The sequence below is a fragment of the Astatotilapia calliptera genome, chromosome 23, assembly GCF_900246225.1.
Source record: "Astatotilapia calliptera chromosome 23, fAstCal1.2, whole genome shotgun sequence".
NCBI lineage: Eukaryota > Metazoa > Chordata > Actinopteri > Cichliformes > Cichlidae > Astatotilapia > Astatotilapia calliptera.
The window spans coordinates 12,641,529-12,662,225 of record NC_039323.1 but is presented as its reverse complement, the minus strand read 5'-3'; the positions used below and the strand labels follow the sequence as shown (position 1 = coordinate 12,662,225).

Below are 20,697 nucleotides of genomic sequence, written 5' to 3'. Positions count from 1 at the left end.
CCCAGCGGTCAGGTTTTAGGGCGCCGTTGCTTCGAAGCCAGGATCTGCGCCTGCCCGGGCCGCGACCGCAAGGCCGACGAGGACAGCATCCGGAAGCAGCACGTAACGGACGCCACAAAGAGCAGTGAGGGTACGAAACGCCGTAAGTAGGGCCGGGGCTGGTGACGGGCTGACGTGCTTTTGGTCTTCCTCGACATGCAGCTGGCGTCGAGGACTCTCACTAACCCGCCTTTCCCCTCGCTTCTTCCCCCTCCTGCTCTGTCTTAGGTCGACTTGTTCTCTTTAGCACGGCGGCCGCTGTATTCACGCTCTCCTCTTCTCTTTTTCAGCCTTCCGACAGGTTTCCCACGGCATACAGATGTCCGCCATCAAGAAGAGAAGATCCACAGATGAGGAAGTTTTTTGTTTGCCTGTAAGTGTGGCTCCGCTGTCTCACACGGCTTGGGGTGCGTCTGAGCTGCTCACTGACCTCTCGTCTTATCTGTTCCCCTCAGATTAAAGGACGCGAAATCTATGAGATTTTGGTAAAAATCAAAGAGTCGCTGGAACTCATGCAGTTCCTGCCGCAGCACACAATAGAGTCATACAGACAGCAGCAGCAGAACCTCCTGCAGAAACAGTGAGTACCAGAACAGATTCTTGGTGGAGTGAAACACAGATGTGCAGAACGGGCAAGCTTCACCGTTGAATTCAACTGTTTCTTTGCATGCAGCTGCACTCTCTGCCTCAGTAAACGTCTTCTTTGCTTGTGCGGAGGTTTGTTTGTCTTTCGAACGCAGGGCACTGATGACTAACTGACTGAACATGGCTCACTTGTTGCTTGAATTGTGGATTGCACTGATAAATGAGATTTCTTGATTGTATTTACTGCCGCCGCTGAAGCGTTGCAGCTAGAAGAGCTGATAATAAACGCTCTGGAGTAGGTGTTAGCCAGCGTTTCACAGAATTTACTCCGAATCAGCTCAGCCTCGCGTCCAAGCAAAAGCTGTTTTTTGTTGGGGTTTTTTTTGTCATTTTCTTTCCTCCTTCTTGCTCTCTCTCATGGGACACGAGCCAACACTGATGAATCGTGACAAATGTACCTGGCTGCGCTTTGTTAGGGAGACGCTTCCAGAAGGTTCCCGGTAACGCCTTTGGGTGCTTTGCCAAGTTTTTACACAACAGCAGCAAACAGAATCCGTGCCTCGGCCTCATCTATCGGCTTCGGCGTAATTAAAAGTGTCTCAAACGCACACGTCCTCGTCCCGCCTCCCTTCTTTCACTGTAAGCTATGGAAACGAGGAGATGGGAGTAAGTGATAGTTTGACAGCGCTGTGATGATAATTACTGCTTATGTTCTAGTTTCCCATTAAGAGAAGGCAGACAGCCTCGCAGTGACGTAGTGCTTGCACTCGCTGTTTTTCTTTGACTTTATTTCTGTTTTTGCTGCCCGTCCGCCCTTCAGTACTAACAAGAGCTTAAAAAGCAGACGTTTAATTTCAGACAGAGAGTGCAGAATTTTTGAAGAGTTTTTCAAATTCGACACTATCAGATTTTGATGCCAACCCCCAGAATCTTGGGATTTGGTGTTTATCCTTCTCCCGTTTGTCCATTTTTGCATGCTTTTCCCAGTTTTCTTTGTAAAACCTTTGACCTGTTGGAGTTTATTACTGTATTCAGCATTGGAAATAAAAGGTTCTGTCAACAGCAGTGTTTCAGACCTTTCCTTCTTTCCCTTTAAATGTCAAATAACACCATTCTGTAAAAAGGCTGTGATCTGTGTGTGCATACTGCCATCTTCTGGACACACATGTTACTGCAGTACAGTAGGAGTTTCCTGAATCTCAAACTTGAACATTTGTAGAGTTTTCTGAACATCTGGACCTCTCTGGGGTCCCTCGCTCCTTCCTCCTCCTCCTCCTCCTCCTCTGTCAGTGAGCCCTTATTTCTGCTCTTCTCTCTCTCTCTTTCTCTTCTTTCTGGTTCCTTCCTGCAGCCTGATAAAAACCCGTCTCGGTAGCCAGCTCCTGGAACCTGCATTAGAGCAGAGACGGCGGTGCAGCTCCTCCTGAAATCCACATTCCTCCTCTTCTTCCTCCTCCCTCGACTTAAACGGACCTCCTCTCCGCCTCCTTTTCATCAACTCTGATTTCTGTGACCTGCTTCCTCCTGTGCGTCCCGGGACTCTACACCGAGGATGTGAACGTTCTGTTTCTCTCTCTGCTGCTGCTGTAAATGCTGGATGATCACGTCTTGTTTTTATTCAGCCGCGACAGACGGTGTGAGGGTTTCGGTAGGCTGCGGGCCTGCGTGATCCCCCTCCTAATCTGAACTGAACTGTAAATGAACATGTGAATTGCATGCATTATTTTTATCCACAAAGACTGTACTTTGTGGACAGGAATCATTTTAGATTTCTTATTTCTTACTAAGTGTGTTGCGTCTTTGCATTGTTGCGAGAGCTGGACTCAAATCTCTAGATTTTAATTTTGAGTTGGTTTTTTTTTTTGCTGATGCTGGTCATGTTTTCTAAAGTCACTGCGGGACAGTTTGTGTGCTTGTTTTTTCATTTTCCTCAATAAAAGATCTCCTTAAACGGAGGAAGATGTGAACCGTTCTGTTTAAAACAGATGATTTTACTCGGCTGCTGCACTTTGTCTGTCAGATTCTAATAAATGGGGTTTTTCGGCTTGAATTTTTCTCCGTTTATAAGTTTGCGTTTGCTGATTTTTGTCGAAACATAGAAAGTTAATGCTGCAGTTAATATTAAGAGTTTCACTTTCAGGTTTGATGAATGCAGTGATTGTGACGCCCACTGCTGATTTTCCCTGTTGTTCTGTTGGAAAATGTGCCTGTTAAGAGATGAAATTGGGGCTAAAGCCTTTTTATTGTTGGAGACTCGAGTAGTCCTGTGCTGTGTGCTCTCACTGGAGTCTCACTGGTCATTAGCAAGACTCTAATGACCTACTACATTTATTCAGGTGTGTTGCAACAGGGACACGTGCAAAAGTTTCAGGACACTGGCCTTCGAGGACTGGAGTTTGACACCTGTGTTATAGACTGTGTAAAGCAGGGGAAGGTGGGGAACTCAAGGCCTCGAGGGCCAGTGTCCTGCAGGTTTTAGATGCGTCTTTGATCCAACGCAGCTGATTTAAATGCCTAAATTACCACCTCAACATGTCCTGAAGTTTTCCAGAGGCCTGGTAATGAACTAATCATTTGATTCAGGTGTGTTGACCCAGAGTGAGATCTAAAACCTGCAGGACACCGGCCCTCGAGGCCTGGAGTTCCCCAGCCCTGGTGTAAAAGATGGATGTAGCTCCTGGATCAGAACGGTGAAGCCAGCGTAGCAGTTTCATAAACCTGTCCAGCAGGAGGCGACTCCTCTGCAGGAGATTAAGTCTGCTGGGAAAAATCCCTCAGCTTTTTGATGGCGTGATGATCTCAGGCACTACTTTCAGCTCACACTGAAAATTATGATCGTTATTAGAGTCAGAGGATTATTCAGCACTTATTATTAGAGTGCTAATAGCCAGCTAGTGAATCAGTGTGCAGTTTCCATCTGGTTTTTACTCTGATCAGCCCCCTTCGCCTGTTACATCTGGTTTGAGAGCTTTAGAACAGATTCTACGTCCATCTTTTATATCCCGTGTGGTCGAAGGAGAAATTCTGGGAGAAAGTAGTGAAACGATAAAAAACTAAGTTGCAGTAGAGATGCGTAAAATATTTGTAATATTTCCATCTCCTTGGCTTCCTGGGGCGAGGGTCTGGTGACAGTAGCAGGGAAGACACTGTTTTTTTTCTGTATCACTAGAATAAAAATGTTTCCATGTTGTTTTCTGCTGAATGCTGTCAGTAACCGTCACCTCCTCCTCTCTCCCACCCCAGAACCTCCATGTCATCTCAGCCCTCCTTCGGCTCCACCTCGCCCACTCCCGGAAAGGTCAACAAGCTGCCCTCCGTCAGCCAGCTCATCAACCCCCAGCAGCGTAACACGCTCACTCCGTCAAGCATGTCTGGAGGCCTCACTGACAGTAAGTGCGCCACCTTCTTTCTCCTCCCATCTCTCTCGGGTCGTAGACGCCCTGCGCTCCCCTAAATCCCGTGTTTCCGGGTTTTTTGTAAAGATGGCGGGTCGAGGCAGGCGGGAGGGGACCTGAACGCTTCACTTCCCCTCCCCCAGTGCAGCTTCCTCACCTGTTATGATGCATTATTAGTCAAGTACAGAGTGACCTCTGCACGCCCCCGCACCCCAAAGGCTCACAGTAGCTCCTCTTGTCTCTGCAGTGACTCCCATGATGGGCACTCACATCCCCATGAATGCCGACATGAGTTCACTGAGCCCCACACACGCCCTGCAGCCACAGCTGCCCCTGGTGCCCTCCTCCCACTGTACCCCCCCTCCTCCATACCCCATGGACAGCAGCATCTCCAGGTACCTCACCAAACCACAGCGCCACACATCCACTCATCACCTTTAGTCCTTTCTGAAGACTCTGTGCTTCAAAGCGTGCGGAGGCTCAACAACACACAGCGAGCTGATCACGTGACCAAACGCATCTAAGACCGCTTTGTTTTCACACTTTTTCATTTTTTAGTTCATTTTTTTTTCTGACAGTGGTTTCACCAAGCACAGCCCCCTCACTTTTCAGCCAATCACACTCCCTCGCCATCGCTACAAAACTGTAGATTTATGGCTGCACTGATCAGACAACACGATCACTGATTGGACACAATTCTGTGCGTTTTGCTGTAATTTCGGACTATTTGTACGCTCGAGTAAATTAAACCCCAAACACAACAAAAAAAATTCTTTGGAAGGAGGCGGGAGGAACGAAGCAGCTCGCAGAGGCGGGTTTAAACCTCGAGCTGCGTGTGACGTCCGTTCCCACTTTCTGGTTTTAATGCCAGCGTGGTGAGAGGGGGGCACCGGGAAAGTCCACTGTCAGAAACAAACACGACACCTGAGAACGATCAGTGACGCTTCACCTCTCGTTAAATGGAATTTATTTGAAATGACAGTGTCATTATAGTTACCTACAAATACTTAACGGTAGATTTATTAGAATAAGGGAACAGTCGAGTCATAATTACGGCAACAGAATAGAAAACAATAGAAACTAAACATAACCGTGCAGATTGTAAAGGTGACCTCACTGGACTATTTAAAGAATTACACTGAGCATCAACAGAGCGACCTTTAAGCTTTATTCCAAACATACCGAGTAATTCCGTACGTATTTCTGGTGAGAACCTCTAAAAATGTCAAACTCTAACACGCTCCTCCTCCTCTTCCTCCTGCAGCTTCCTTATTCGGTTGGGCTGCGCCGGCTGCTTGGACTACTTCACAGCACAGGGCCTAACCAACATCTACCAGATTGAGAACTATAACATGGAGGTGAGCCCTTCCCTATCCAACACGAGTCATTTGATGGGTTAGAGAGAAGATTGGCTCCCCCTGCGAATACTAACGCTCCCCTGTGTAATGACCATTAGGACCTGTCCAGGCTGAAGATCCCTGCCGAGTTCCAGCACATCATCTGGAAGGGCATCATGGAGCACCGACAGGCTATGGATTTTTCCCCTCCTCCCCACATAGTGCGCACCACCGGCAGCGCCTCCACCGTCAGCGTGGGCTCCTCCGAGGCGCGGGGCGAGCGCGTCATCGACGCCGTGCGCTTCACCCTGCGCCAGACCATCTCCTTCCCGCCCCGCGACGAGTGGTCCGACTTCTCCTTCGACCTGGATTCGCGCCGCAACAAACAGCAGCGCATCAAGGAGGAGGGAGAGTAAGACGCAGCCACCGCCGCCGCTGCGTCCCCACTTGTCATTTCACGCCTGCTGATGAACATTTCATTTGAAAACCTGCTGTTTAGTGCAAAGCCTGCTGAGAACAAACACACAGACGCACTTACTTTCATTTTGTCCCGCCAAGTTATTTTAAAGGTGTTGAGCAAAAGGTGCATTTTTTTGTTTTTGTTTCTTTTACATTTTATTGTTATGTTGTAATTTCTTGAGAGCACTTAAGAAATGCTGAGGACTTCCCAGATTGCTTTGAGGTTTCAAGTGTTCACGATTCATTCCTGAGTCAAAGCGTGAATGGAACCGCGTAAGAGGGCTTTTATTAGGGCTGTGTTTCTGCTATGGGCCGTAGCAAAAGTGTATTTTAGTTTGTAACCCTTTTTTAGTCGAGTACACTGGTTTTCGCTCGTGGCAGGAGTCATTTCAAGCATTTCTTCTCAGAAGTATTACGTCAGCTGATGGGCGATTTGTTTTTCTGCTGTAGCTTCCGTATTTTGCTTTTTAAAAAAATGTTTTTTCATGTGTTGTGAGACCAACGCATCGCCTTGAAAGGTCTGTTTGTGAAGTGTTTGAGTGCGTGCGTGTTTAAATGATGGTATTTCATTTGATGTAGCCACATATAGGCCTAACACTCCACCCAGTGTTTCACAGTTATGACTGATGTCGTTTTATTCTCGTTTATTGCAGAGCAAAAGTATTTTTTTGATCTTTTGGTAGAGGAAACTGGAGTTAAATGTATATAAATTTGTATAGTTCTGTTTTTTTAACTTGCTCTAAGGGAACTGCATGATTTCCTTCATGAACCAAACTGTTTGGTAGCTTTATCACTAAGAACAATGTATTAATCAGTTCACAGGAGTACATGCGGTGTGTCTGTGTGGACACAGGATTTAGCCCAGCTTTCTCTCCAGTAGTCTGCATTTGTTAGAAGCAGAAACCGACTGCAGTTTCATATTTTTGTACAATGTATTGTAAATATGTCTCATTATATCGAGGGTATTTTGATATAAATCTGAAATAAATATCCATACTTGCTGTATTGCATGTTAACACTCCTGTGTGTCAGTTTATTTCTGCGTTGAACAAACTCAAAGATATCTCGAACTTATGTGGCTGACGTCATTTCAAGAAGTCACACGAAGCTGTTTAAGCGTCGGAGCACTGCTGCATGTTCTTTTTATTCTTTGAGCAGAAAGGACAAACACAAAAGCAGGACTGAAACCAGCGAGGAGGTTGAGCCTCTGAAGTCGACAACTAAAAGGTTTCTGTGTAAAGAAAAAAGAAGCTTTAAAGTTGTTTGCAAAAAGCAACAAAGTGCTTCTAAGAATCTGCACAAAGAAGTGAAAGAGACTCTTACCTGTCTTACCAGAAAAATACAACCTAAGATGAACTAAGGACATTTTGCACCATGTCATTAATGAGAAATAACCAAGTCAAAACACAGAAGCAAAACAAAAAGCCTTGGAACTGCGAGATGGCGAGCTTTCTGTTTACCACGAATCTACACGTTACTGAGACGCTCTTAAAAAAAATTAAATAGACTCTTTGTTATCTGCATGTGGAGGTCTGAGGGATCTTCCAGGAATGGTGAGGACATTTTCCAGAGATCTGATTGTGTACATTTTTTTTTTTAAATTGGAAAGAACTACAGTTACCTAACAAAGGGTAACTAACTCCTGCTACAGAGTCCAATTCTCAGAAGAACCACCTTCTGTGTTGGTCTACAAAGAAAAAGAAAACAGCTGTCAACAGCTGGGAACGAAATTACTGGGAACACGATGCCTTCACTGCACACCCAAAAACAGGAAAAGCTGCAATTGCCTTTGTTTGTAGCTGAAATGTTTGGTTTTGAAAAAAACCTGCAGTAACTTTATAAGCTACCTGACAAAAAGAAGGAGGCCAGCTCTTTGGCAAGAGACAAAGAAAAACAGAAAAGGCTCCCAGGATGACAGGACTCACAAACAAGTTTCAACAAGAGCTTTACCTTCCACACAAGTAATCAAACAATATCGGGCAAACCAATAAATTACAAGCTGCTTCCAAACAGCTCCTCAATGTTTTACTGAGATGAGGAGACTTGGTCCTGAAGGAGGTCCAAGCTGTGCCTTTTTAGTGGTGCTACTGTGACACTGAGAAGTATGTGAAAAATCAAATTCAACAAAAAAAATCATCTACTGTACCTTTTACACATAAAAACACCATCTGCAAATCTACAGAAGACATTTATGTCTTTTTGATGACCTGCAGGACGCCGGTGCAGTGACAGAACCACAAACTATACAGAACACAAGGACAAAGGCTTGAGCTGTCATCATCATCTTGGTATTAGCTAAAAAAACAAAACAAACAACAACAAAAACAGACCAGAGGAAAACGTTTGAGCCAAAGCTTTAATTCTGCCTGCATTCCTCCTGAGCGACGACACTTACTGTTTGTTTAGCTATTTACAGACAATGCACACAGTGAAAACCTCGAGTCTGAGATCATTACACTATTTACAAGTTCAGAAAAATAGGATCTGAATGTTGTTTTTTACATTTTATATAGACTGAAGCAACGTGATCAGTCTATGTGGGGAGTCCCCGTCCTCCGGCCCACAGCTATTCTACCTCGGCGACGTGAGCCACCTCCACCTCCATCGTCTGAATCACCTCAGGGTTTTCCTCGAGCTTCCCCCCCGTCAGCGCCTGCTGGGCCAAGACGTAGTTCACGACCTGCATGATGCCCTGATCCGAGAGCGTCGCCACCGAGCCGTCGCTCACCGCCTGCACAGCCTGGACGGCCTCCATGGCCTCCACCGTCTCCTCCGTGATCAGCACCGTCTCGATCTCCTCCGAGGACGGCTGCTGCGCAGGCCGTAGCTCGGGGGGCAGGTCGGACGCCAGGATGCTGACTGCGTGCTCCACCTGTGTGCCCTGGTTGTGAAACTGGAGGGTGTCCTTCTCCAGCATGATCTTCCCAGGCAGGCTGTCCACGTGGTACTTGGCCATGTGCTTGCGTAGAGTGCGTGCGTCGATGTGGGCCTCCTGGCACATGGGGCACACGTATGGACGCTCTCCTGTGTGAGTGCGGACATGGCGCTTGAGAGAGCGTGCATCAGCCCAGGCGACACCGCAAGTCAGACATTCGAAAGGCTTCACTCCTTCAAGAGAAAAAAAAAAAGATGAAGGGGTGTTAACGATCGCATTTATAGCACAGAAAACTAATTCGCCGCCCTCACAGGACAGCAGAGTCAACAAGAGTGACGGGAGGTCTCATTTTAGGTTACGTTGTTATACGTTCGTACTTTAGCGATAAAAAGCATCTTCTACATGAGAAAAGCTGCATGACGGACTTACCCTGGTGGTTGTTGATGTGGCGTCGGTACTCCCGGAGCTGCGTGAACTTCCTGCCACAGTGCTCGCACTCTCTCTCCAAATTCTGCTTCACTCGGCCCTTCTTCCCGTGCGTGGCTTTCTTCACGTGCCTCCTGAACAGAGCCTTCTCGAAGAACTCCTTTCCACAGACGTTACATCTGACGACACAAACAAAGGGCGTCACTGCAAAGCGCACGATGCAAAAACCGAACGGAGATCAAAGCCAGCCAATCGTGTTGTTGCAACAACCATAGCATTTGTAACTGTCCCCACCTCCCAATTTACATCACTCATTAACCGTGAAGGAGTTTAAGTGAAATAACGGTACCGCTTACTTTCCTTTACATGTTTCCATGGCAGCGAGTTTGGTTTTATTTCAGCTGGTATGAAATCATTGATAATCGGCACCAAGAAAAGCAGAACATGAAGTTCTGAAGGATGGTAAAAATGTTTTATAATCAGCAGAAAGCTTCATTTTGTTTTTCAGTGTCACAGCAGGAGTGAAAGCAAAAAATGTGGCTGTTTGGAGAAGTTTTGGGGAGGGGCCACCATTACGTATCAAGTTCGTCTCAGAGGTCTGAAGTTGCATGGTGATAGGTGTCTCAGGGCGCTCCTGTTGTGTTGTAGGAGTAAATTCCCTGAAGCTATTCTACTTCTGATTTCTGGGATGTGACTGGTGCACATCACCCCTGTCACACTTACTTATAAGGCTCGGCGACGCTGTGGGACTTGACGTGCGAGTACCAGTCCTTCTTCCAGCTGTAACATTTCCCGCACACCTGGCACTGGAAAGGCTTCAGGCCCATGTGCTTGTTCATGTGCTGCTGCAGATCTTTGGCTTCGTAGAACCTCTTATCACAACTGTGGAAGAGAGGAAGCAGACTAAGACCGCAGCTCGGGCTCTGAAGCAAAGAGGACGGTGTTGATGAAGAGTTACTCACTGTTCACAGGCGAACGGCCGGACGTCGGGTTTGGGTTGGTGCTTCTTCAGGTGTTTGCTGAGAGCGGAGGCTCGGTGGAAGGTGGCTCCACACGTGGTGCAGAGGTACTTCGATTCACCTGATAAGGAAATGGGGATGTTGTCATAAAGGCCACTGCAAACGACTGAGCCAAGATTTTTTTATATAACACTATAGACACTTTGTCAGAGCGGTAATCAGCTGCCTCTCCTGACAGCTCCGCAGCCTCAGAGCATAGCGGCACATGAACCCAAGAGCTCTACTGCAAAGATAAAACTCAAGTTCAATTCAATTGAACAACAGGGGCCTCAAGACACTTTCTATTGTAAGTTAAAGACCCAAAATAATACAAATAAAACAGAAAACCACCAACAATCAAAGTTAAGCGTTTTCTCCATCGTGAAAGAGGCTCGTTTTCTCCTGGCTAAATCACCGTGGTAACTGATGCTGAACACATAACCTGGTCGACTACCACCATCATGACAGTCATCATCTCTGTTTAAGGTTTTGTTGAGCCAACCAATGTAAAGAAAGCCTGTTTTGAACTCAAGTTTGACCCTCCAGTCTCCACCTGCTGAGCGTTTGTTCAGTTCACAGAGGGTCTCAAAGCCAGTGTTGGGCAAGTTACTTTGAAAAAGTAATTAATTATAGTTACTAGTAGAGCTGGGCGATATGAGATTTTTTCATATCACGATATGTTTTTTTCATTTCAGGCGATAACGATATCTATCACGATATAAGCCAAATAACTATATTTGTAAGATTTAAATGTGCCGTTGCTCACAAGTAAAATGTGAAATAATCAGCAGCTTGTTTTGATTTAAATATTTATTTCCCATAATAAGTTCAACAGGGTAGATGTACTTAAGGAACATGAGACTTTTTCAGATAAATAAAGGCAAATATTGCAAACTACACAAAAGGCAGCCGCTAAAGCGTTTAAAGTTTCAAAATAGAACAAACGAAACAGACTAAATTGTCAATTCCACTTAGAAACAAAATATTAATTTTAAAAATAAATCTTAGTTTGTGTTACAGAAGAACAGACAAAACTGACTAACTTTTGTCAATATCAAATAAACTGAGAACTAAAAGGAAATTCTCAATCTCTCCTTGTTGTATAGCTGAGCTTTTCAAACAGTTTTAACAGTTACTTTAGTCTGACAAAAGCCGAATGACGAATTAGCGCTTCCAGTCAGAGACTGAGGCTACGTCCACACGTACACGGGTATTTTTGAAAACGGAGATTTTCCGTTTTCGTTTTAAAAAATAATCCCGTCCACACATAAAGGGAGAAATGAAGGAAAACGCTGCTATGAAGATGCCAAAGCAGCAGGTGGCGCTAGATTCCTAACCGTGCAGAAATGTTGGCCAATCAGAAGTCTAGAAGCCTCGGTGGGAAAAAGTAAACAAAGCTGGGGCATAGAAGCAGAACCGAGTCGTATGTGTGGACGGACAGTAACTGTGTGTATATGTAAGCATTTAAACACTGCAGAGAGTAGAATTAACAGTATTGTAGAAATTCATTTCACCGAAACAATAACGTGGCGCACAGTGTGACGCATGCACCAGTTCATTGTATTTCCAGACTTGCTTTCGGCACAATTTACAGTGCACGCTACTCTGTTTTTTGTCAGACTTGAAATAGCCGAAATACCTTCACACTACGGAACTTCTATGGCTCTTCCGTTCGACAATCTCTCCGGCGTTGGAACCATCATCTGTTTTCTCTTCGGTCACGCTCGGTTGATTTTTCTAGTCGGCACACTCATGTCCTCCATTATGCGCTGGCTCCATTACCCGCTGGCTGCTTCCCAAACAAACACACGTGCGGCTTGGCACTTGTGCTGTACATAACAAGTCACGCGACGTGACGCTGCGGCTGTGATTGGTTCGGCTCTGCGCTACTTAGTTTGGATTGGCTAAACTTTTATTTATTTATTTTTATTTTATTTTAAGAGGACAAGAGCGGCGAGGTCTATCGCGATAGCTTAATTTCTCTATCGAGTAAAAGTTATATCGCGATACATATCGTTATCGTTCTATCGCCCAGCTCTAGTTACTACTTACTTCTTCAAAAAAGTAACTGAGTTGCAATATTCTAAAAGTAATTAATTACTTGAAAAGTAACTATTGCGTTACTTTAAAAAATGGTTTAACCCTCTGGGGTCCAGAGTATAATGGGCCATTTTTACCTACTTTTGATTTTCCCTCCACATTTTACCTTTAAAAACTATTTACTTTGTCTTTTCTGGTATCATCAACACAACCTCACGTGTCTGAATTTACAGTCATGTTTTCATTTTGACATATTGTATTAACACAACTGATCTAAAATCAGACAAAAAACATAAAATCCGAGTAGAAAAAGTTATATTTTTTACTGTAATAACCACAAACATGTTTATTGAATCATATTTCATAACTTTAAATGCAAATGTAAATTGTCAATTTTAAAATCCTATGCACAAGTTTTGCAAACAACAAAGTTAGTTGCATCCATTTACCTTTTACCTTGATTTTTTTAAAAAAACATTTCAAACGATTTACAGAACAATCAGCTGTTCTGCCTCCAATACGATGCCGCACAAATTATTTGTGCCACTCCAAATATTTCTGTCCACTATAAAGGAGAACATCACAGCCTGATACCTGCAGGTCTGACAGCAGCAGGTGTCAGACCCTCTCCTGTTTTCTACCTTGAGACAGCAGTCGCCTCATTGTTCTGACACACAACACAAAACTATCCACAACACTACACACCAACTACACAAGACAACACATTAACTACACACTCCAAACACGCTAAACGTCACAAATCTCTCACATCTCAAAACTCGCTCTCTCGCCGTCACTCCTAAAACTTCCAGTTTTTTTGTTTGTTTTTTTTGCTCATAAGCAGCGAGTGCTTGCTGCGCTGTCCTTAGACAGCAAACGTAACGAAACTATTGAGGAAAAAACACCGCGTATATATTGTTTATCATGACTCTGGTTTTACGTGGCCTATCAGCACAATTTAAAAACTGGTATATATCACCTTGTTGCTTTGTCTTGAAGTTGTCGTGTGATTGGCTTACCACGACTACTTTATTCTTCCTCAGTCAAACAGCAGCCCTCATGTGATTGTTTTGCCCCCTGAGCTCCAGGTGTTGTGCTAGACAGTGATCGTGATTACCGTCCGCGGGAGCGCGCAGCTGCTTAAAGCTGTAGCGTCCAGATTACTTATGTAGTCAGCTACTTCCGTGCGATTGATATAAGATGCGTAAGCTGAACACAGCTTCAACCGTCTGTTTGTTGAAAAATAGTAACGGACCGCATTTTCATGTTAGTAACTGTAACGGCGTTGTAACGATAGGAACAGTAATTAGTTAGATTACTCGTTAATGAAAAAAGTAACGCCGTTATTCCCATCACTGCTCAAAGCAGAACAAGAAGTACAGTCAGGTAGATCCTGACCAGAAAGAAGAATTTTCAGAAATCCTGGATTAAAGAGAAGAAAGCTGACGTCCTGTGACTGACCTGTGTGGAGGCTGGTGTGCTCCTCCATGCTCCGCTTGCTCACAAACGACTTCTTGCAGAATTCGCACTGGAACTGTTTGGTGACGTCGTGCAGCGCTCGGTGCATCTTCAGGCTGTGTTTGTGGGCGAACGTCTTCCCGCAGACCTTGCAGGAATGAGGCCGCACACCAGTGTGATTCAGCATGTGGATCCGCAGGGAGTAGAGCTTCGGTAAGGTCTTCCCGCAAATGTCACACACAAATTCTCTCTTGGTGAGCGAGGACGATGACGACGTTTTCTCGTCCACCTCGCTGTCCGCTCTCCCCTCGGAGCCCTGCTCCACTGAGGGTTTGGCGACGGGGGCTCGCTGGCTGCTCTGCTGCTTGTGTCGGGCCAGGTGGGCGCGGAGAGAGGCGGCGTACTGGAACTCCTTACTGCACAGCTGCAAGGAAACAGAAGCATCACGGTGAGAGCGGGCAGCATTAACAATTCAACACCACGCAGTGACACGCGCCAACACTTACGCTGCACTTGTACCCTCGAGCTTTCTCGTGCTTTAACGTGTGCATGATGAGAGAGTAACGTCTCTGGAAGGACATGCCGCACTCGGAGCACGTGTGCTCGCCGTCTACGGTGCTCTCTGCCTGGATTTTCTCCGGACTGGCTGTGGTCTCTGGCTCCGAAACCTTCAGAGCCCCGGCCTCCTCAGTAGCGACTTCCTCAGTCGTAACACTCTCCGCAGCACTGACCGCCGGATCTGTTGCAGACTCAGGCAGTGCTTCCACCTGACTTTCCACAGGCTGCTTGGGCGGCCTGCCTCTCTTCCCGGGCCTCGACCCAACCTAGAACACAAGTACCAACACCACAAATATTTGAACATGTGCCATATCTTGTTATTTTTAATAAAAACAAAGGTTTAATGTCACAAGTAGGGATGGGTACCAGTATCTGACATAAACGGTAGTAACCAGACCGAAAAGCAGCGCACATTTCAGTGCTTTATTTCCTGAGCTGTGATACACTTTAGATTCTAGCCAATCATTTTACGTTTCCGAGGATAGTAGGCGGGTCCAGGTACGTACGTTCTTTTAGAGCAGAGCTACAGATTAAAAATGTCCAAGGCGAAGCGGTCAAAAGTCTGGCTGTACTTCACAGCAAAATATGCAAACTCAGCAGCCTGCAACAAGTGCTTTAAGCTGATACTGTGATACTGTCAAAGGAGGTAACACCTCAAATCCGATGAAACACCTGGCGACGCATAGCATTTTTTTTAAAAGCCCAGAAATGCGCTGTATTTGATAGCTTGCTGCGAGACATCACACCGAGCACATCTACTGCGGGTGGGTTGCCTGTTATCGGACCCGGAGTTAGCAACATCCCCCAAAAACACGAAGAGGAGAGTCCTGGCCCCTAGCCCTGCCAATGTAGCAGAAATGATGAGGATGATGATGGCAGCAGCAGCCGTTCTTCTCTGCGTGAGTAGCTTAATGTTGTTCCAGTGTAATTTACGTTGAGTAGGCTAACCACGTTATTACATTAATGCATGTAAGGTGAACTAGCAAACATCATCATAGCTACATGCGGCTGTCTTCTTGTTTGATGGCAGATACTCCCTTCACCCTGGCCAAAAAGGCTAAAATGACCAAAGAAAAAGTGGAAAACAGTTAAACATGAGAGGTTTTTGGACAACGTTTGTGTTTTTTCCATTGTTTAAGCACTGCTTCCAGCCAAGAGTGATACCATATATGCCCCATAGCTGCAGAAAAGGCTAACATTGTTATCTTTTTACAAAAAAAAAAAAAAAAAAAAACAGCTAAACATGAGAGGTTTTTGGACCAATTTTGTGTTCTCCATTCTTTAAGCACCAGTTTGAGCACCGTTTGAGCACCGGCACCGTTTCAAAAGTACCGGTTTGGCACCGGTATCGGATAAAACCTAAACGATACCCATCCCTAGTCACAAGCACTTCTTGTTTGGCTCTCACGGAGCTTAAAGAAAACCAGTTTGCATTTTCAGTGGGGGGGGGGTTCAGTATCTTTCTCTACAAGAAATCAGTTTTAGAGCAAAGCTGTTTTTTACTTTCCAAGTAGATTTTATTTTGAGCTTTTTAATTATTTTTTCACTATTAAACTCCGTTTCAGTTCATTATTAGAATGGATTTGCAGAGTTTCAGTTTATATTGTTCAAGTTCATTTAGTTTTATTTCGGGGTTGGTTTTAGTCTTCTTAATTATTGTAACATGGAGGGTATTTTTTGTATCATAGGGACACTTTACAAAAAGACGTGAGGTTGAGAGTTTTGTTGAAGAGGTGAGTTTTGGGAAGAGTAGATCTTATAACACAAAACGCTTGAAGGCAGCCAACTCGGAGTCATGTGAACATCCTAAGTCTGGACAAACAAAGCCTCGTGAGGCAGGAAGTGTTGAGAAAAGCAATCAAAATGATAAAGACAAAAACTACGAATATTTCTTGCTTTTAAATTGATTTCAGTTAACTGAAATCTTCTTTCACTGAGTAAATATGTTCTTCAGCCCCAGGCCTGAGCTCAGGCTTTAGACACACCCCTGTGAACTTTTTCATGTCTTTGTTAAATCTACATTGTTTAATGCTGTAAACATGGATTCTGAGGAAGCATTGAAGCAGTGCCGAATTTTTTATGGGATGACTGTTTTGTACCTTCGGGGTGGCAACACGCGGTGAGGCTGAACCTTTCTTTGCAGCCTCCTCCTCCTCTTCCAGCCCCATATGCAGACGAGCGTAACCGCCCTCTGCGATGGAGCGCTGCCGGAGTCGCCTCCTGTTGGGGTCATCTGACGTGAACTCCTGCTTGTCTGAGGGACTTTCATCTGCAGAAGGTTCCTCGTCCTCCAGCGGCAGGAACTCGTCTATCTCCACCTCCTTCCTCACCTTTGCTGGACGTCCTCGTTTGCGTTTCTGCGGCAGTGGTGCTGGTTCGACCCTCTGCTCCTCTGTAGTGGCCTCCTGAGTTGGCGTCACCGCTGCAGGAGCCAGCTGGGTGACCTCCAAGGGGCTCTCTTTGTTCAGTTCCACGTTTATGACAAATGTTTCTGCCTCTGCGACTTGTGGCTCTTCCATCGCCAAACATGCAGACACCACGGCGAGGGATTCGCTGGCCCCGGCCTGCCCACTGTGGGTGACCACAGTCATCGTCTCCCCCTCCAAACCTTCAGCATCCCCTGAAATAAGAGTGACGGTCTCGCCCGGTTCCACCTGCCCGGTGTGTGCAATCAGGGCCACAGTCTCGCTCTGTCCAGCCTCCCCTTCGTGTACTTCCTCTCCTTCTACTGTCTGCGTAATGACCGCCACCGGTTGCTGGATGCAGCCGTCTTCAGAGGGTGTAACAAAAGTCAATGTCTCGCCTGACACGGTGACGCCGCTGTGCGTGACTAATGCCTGTCCGTCACTCTCTATGGTCACCATGTAGGTTTCAGAGTCATTCTTCGGCTCTTCCTGAGTGGCCGGCTTGCTCGACAACACCGTGTGAACGTCTCCCCTCTGATACACCGTCAGCTTCTGTTCTTCCACCTGCTTATGTACCGACTCACAGATCTGCAGCACCTCGGTCATCAGCAGGTGTCGGGCGAGGTTTGCGATGTCCGCCATGATGCAGAAGTTAAACGTAAGCGTGGATGTGTATGCAAAGTCCAGCAGCGGGAGGAAGCTGGCTTTGGTGAACCCTGCAGGAAGAAGGAGGAATGTTAAAGCTGGGCAAAGGAGGAAAACATCCAGCAAGGAATAAAAAAAACCCCAAAGTGCTCACCAGAGAGGTCGACGACCGCTTCGTGCGTGGACGCAGCGCCTTTCTCAAAGAAGAGCTCGTTGAAGTACTCGCTGCACGCTGCCAGCACAGCTTTGTGCGCACGGTACTCCTCGCCTTCGATCAGCAGCGTGATGTCACAGAACTGATTGTTGAGACGCTGCTCGTTGAGTTTGTCCAACATGGTCTGGCTGTGTTTGGACAGGAACTGATTGACCACGCCTTTACTGTCAACCTGAAAAATAAAACACATTTTAGGGAAAAGCATCAGTTTTATTCAGAAAAAAAAACAACCTCTCCCACATGCAAACTTCAACTTTTATTCTCTCCTCCCTCCCACACCAAGCATGATCAATTTACTACCGAGTGGTCAGCTCTTATTTTGAAAGTCCAGCCAATGCTAACCAGATGAGCCAGGCCCTTCCTGCCTCCTGTTTTTTGCTGGTTGGCAGTCTCAGATGTTGGACGGCTGCTTCCAAAGGCAGGAATCTATCCAAGCTAGCAGGATCCTTTCAGTCATGGATTCAGGTGTGCTACAGATGATGATAACACCTCCCAGACTTGTCTTCACAGTGAAAGATTACAATTTATTAATCTATCACTGGTATCAGATCTGTTTTCACTGTCTGCAGAATCCTGAAGCGCGATGGCGGTCCTGGTTCTGTTCTTAAGATCAGAGCCTGCAACAGGTGGTTCTGCTGCAGAACCAGAACTACAAACTGCAGTTCAAGATGGAGGAGATTGAGCTGAACCGCAGCCATTTGTCATTTTGGGACACACACACCCATTCCTGCCCGTCGTCACCCCTCCCTACAAGCTCATTTAACTTAGCTTGAGCCAAGATGGCTGGAAATGAGCGTCTGCTCAACAAGATCTAAGCAGAGGAGGTAAGAGTCGCATTAATGAGGGTGAACCTGTGAAAGCGACTCATGTCTTCAAACGCACCACAAACACGCCCTAATCCAGAGCCAAATTCTAGGGACCACCCCTGATGTCTTTGGAAAGTCAAAGAAAAGCATCAGTAACACCGTGACTTTTGTTTCATCAATGATGAGTCATGTCAAATAATCAACATGCAGCACAAACAACCATAAATGTGTGGGAAACACTGAACGAGACCTCTGATACTCACAAACACCAGCTCATGCTTCGGCGTCCCCTTCGCCATCTTGGACCTCTGTTGCTGAGAAGAATCTGTGAAAAATACATTTTCCTCTCCCTCTTCTTCTTCCTCCTCCTCCTCTTCTTCGTTGGAGTTGGCAGCAGTCTTGCGTCTGCCCGGTCGGGAGAACGATCGCTGCCCCGAGCCGTCATCTGTGCCCCGCTTGCTCTGACAGTGAGCACACTCCCTGATGTGGTCTTTCACGTGCTTCAGGATCCCTAAGGGGGATGCATGACAGCAGCTCTCTGATCAATACCAGAAACTGATTTGTTCTACACACGTGCGAAAATTAAAGCATGTCCTGTCACGCCTGTAGCAGTAAAAGGAATCATTTCCTGACTGGTGGTGGATTAAAATTAGGCAGGTTTAAGACAAGGGAGGCTTATTTTGAACACTGAATCATAAAAAGCTACTCCAAGAATAAAAAGATGGATCTGAAATGAGGACTAACCAATCTCGATCTGTCCAATAACCTCAGGGCATCGTTAGAAAGCGCTTAAATTTGCCTTTCTGCAGTTTCATCGGTGTGTGCAGTAAACAGAGACCTCCTCACTGCATCTGTGCTTGTTTGTGCAAACGCTGGATCGCCTGTCCAGGATATCTGATCTCAATGTACACATTACGATTATTATCGGACAGTTTCAGAGCAGTACATTTTTGAGGTTCTCTTTGGTTCTACGCAGACATGTATCTGATATGTGTCCGAAGCAAGCACAAGAAGCGATTCGTTTTCTCCTTTATATTAATTTAATATTCCCTTCTAATAACATCCATCCGCTCGAAACCAATCTCCTCATTGGCCGCTAGATGGCGACAGGGAGCAGTAGTGAGCATGCGTTTCTGCAGGCAGGCTCATCGTATTTATTTCCACCGGCTCATTCACACTCCTCACACTAACTATGAGCCGCACCCCTCGCTCTCTCACCTCTCCACCAGTACTTCTGGGAGATGACTTCCCAGGTGAGCTGCTGGTTCAGGTGCTCTCCGCCCATCATAATGTGCGCCTCGTTGATAAGTTCCTTCCTGCGCTCGTCCTGCAGCACCACCTCCAGCTCCGTGAAGTCATTCTGGCCCTTCAACCTGCGCTGATAAAATAGGGTCCCATTCCGCACCACGTAGCAGGCGGCCGCCTTGCGGATCTTCCTCTTGGTGTTCCCGGGCGTCCCCGGCGCGTACGGCTCCCGCTCGTCGGTAAGGTAGCGTATGATGGCCAAGTAGCTTTCCTCACACGACATGTCCGAGCCGAGCCGCGCTTCTCAGGCTGAACTGTGGATTTTTCTGGAAGAGGAGGGCCCTCCTCAGCTTACCGAAATCGGACGGAAATTTTTCGACGTCGCTCGGATCGTTGCTAATGCGAAATAGAGCCGCTACAACCGCATTTCAAATTATTTGCGAAGGTGGAACTGCAGTTCGCAACTGACTGGGGAGAAATGCCCGAACAGACAAAATGGCTGCTGCACAACCGGATTTGGCGTAACAGGGGCGGAAGTACGCAAATGTTTTCCCTGCCACAAGAGGGCACAATGTGCAAAGCTTTAACGTCATGGAAAAGAACCCGAGCAATTTAAAAGTGTATTTATTTTTTATTTATAGATTAAATATTTGCACTTAAATAAATCTTTATTATTCTTTAGTGGGCGTAACAAAACCCACAGTCTCGCCTGACACTGAGTAAGGACATGTATTGATCTTAAATTGTATTTATTTAAAAATATAAATTAAATCCCACAAATAAATATTTAACCTAAATAATTATATGTATTTATCTTGAATTTATTTTGTATTTGTCTAACTAAATAACTTTAAGATGAATGTTTATAATTATAAGTAATATTTGAAAAAGAAAAAAGTATGTATGTATGTGTATATATATGTTTGTGTGTGTGTATCTGAGGAATTGTGTGGTTCTTGAAGGACCAGCAGACCATAGGGGGGCGCTGTTGCACACTTTCGCTATTGCAAAAAGAAATTAATCATTCCAGGGCTTCACCACAGCGTCATATTTTCACAGAGTTACACTGGGCCGACGGGGAGGGGGGAGACAAAGTAACACTTGCAATCTCATCCTTGTTTCAGAGCCTGATGTTTGGTCATTACATTTTTTACTGCTTCCTCTGCTGCTTTTCATAAAGAAAATGGAATCAATCTTGGATTTCTAGACTGT

At 45.8% G+C, this 20,697-nt stretch overlaps 2 protein-coding genes across 6 annotated transcripts in view; one reads left to right on the top strand and one right to left on the bottom strand.

The window, feature by feature from the left end:
• Positions 1 to 6,833, top strand: part of tp63 (tumor protein p63) — a 34,410-nt gene extending 27,577 nt beyond the window's left edge. For 2 of the 5 annotated variants that reach the window (XM_026157694.1, XM_026157696.1), the window contains 7 exons: positions 6 to 142; positions 330 to 412; positions 495 to 619; positions 3,868 to 4,013; positions 4,267 to 4,414; positions 5,284 to 5,377; positions 5,476 to 6,833. In XM_026157694.1, coding sequence (XP_026013479.1) covers positions 6 to 142; positions 330 to 412; positions 495 to 619; positions 3,868 to 4,013; positions 4,267 to 4,414; positions 5,284 to 5,377; positions 5,476 to 5,772 — 1,030 coding nt within the window. In that variant the 3' untranslated portion in view covers positions 5,773 to 6,833. The remainder of the gene's footprint in view (positions 1 to 5; positions 143 to 329; positions 413 to 494; positions 620 to 3,867; positions 4,014 to 4,266; positions 4,415 to 5,283; positions 5,378 to 5,475) is intronic. The other 3 variants (XM_026157695.1, XM_026157697.1, XM_026157698.1) reach the window with 2 other exon arrangements.
• Positions 6,834 to 7,743: 910 nt separating this feature from the next.
• On the bottom strand, positions 7,744 to 20,253 carry zbtb11 (zinc finger and BTB domain containing 11). The gene is made up of 10 exons (XM_026157693.1): positions 19,459 to 20,253; positions 18,504 to 18,751; positions 17,375 to 17,606; positions 16,270 to 17,291; positions 14,119 to 14,436; positions 13,616 to 14,036; positions 10,079 to 10,196; positions 9,840 to 9,998; positions 9,120 to 9,295; positions 7,744 to 8,923 (listed from the first exon to the last, which is right to left on the bottom strand). Exons 1-10 carry the CDS (start codon positions 19,766 to 19,768, stop codon positions 8,382 to 8,384), a joined length of 3,546 nt encoding a protein of 1,181 aa, XP_026013478.1. The 5' UTR covers positions 19,769 to 20,253; the 3' UTR covers positions 7,744 to 8,381.
• Positions 20,254 to 20,697: the final 444 nt, after the last annotated feature.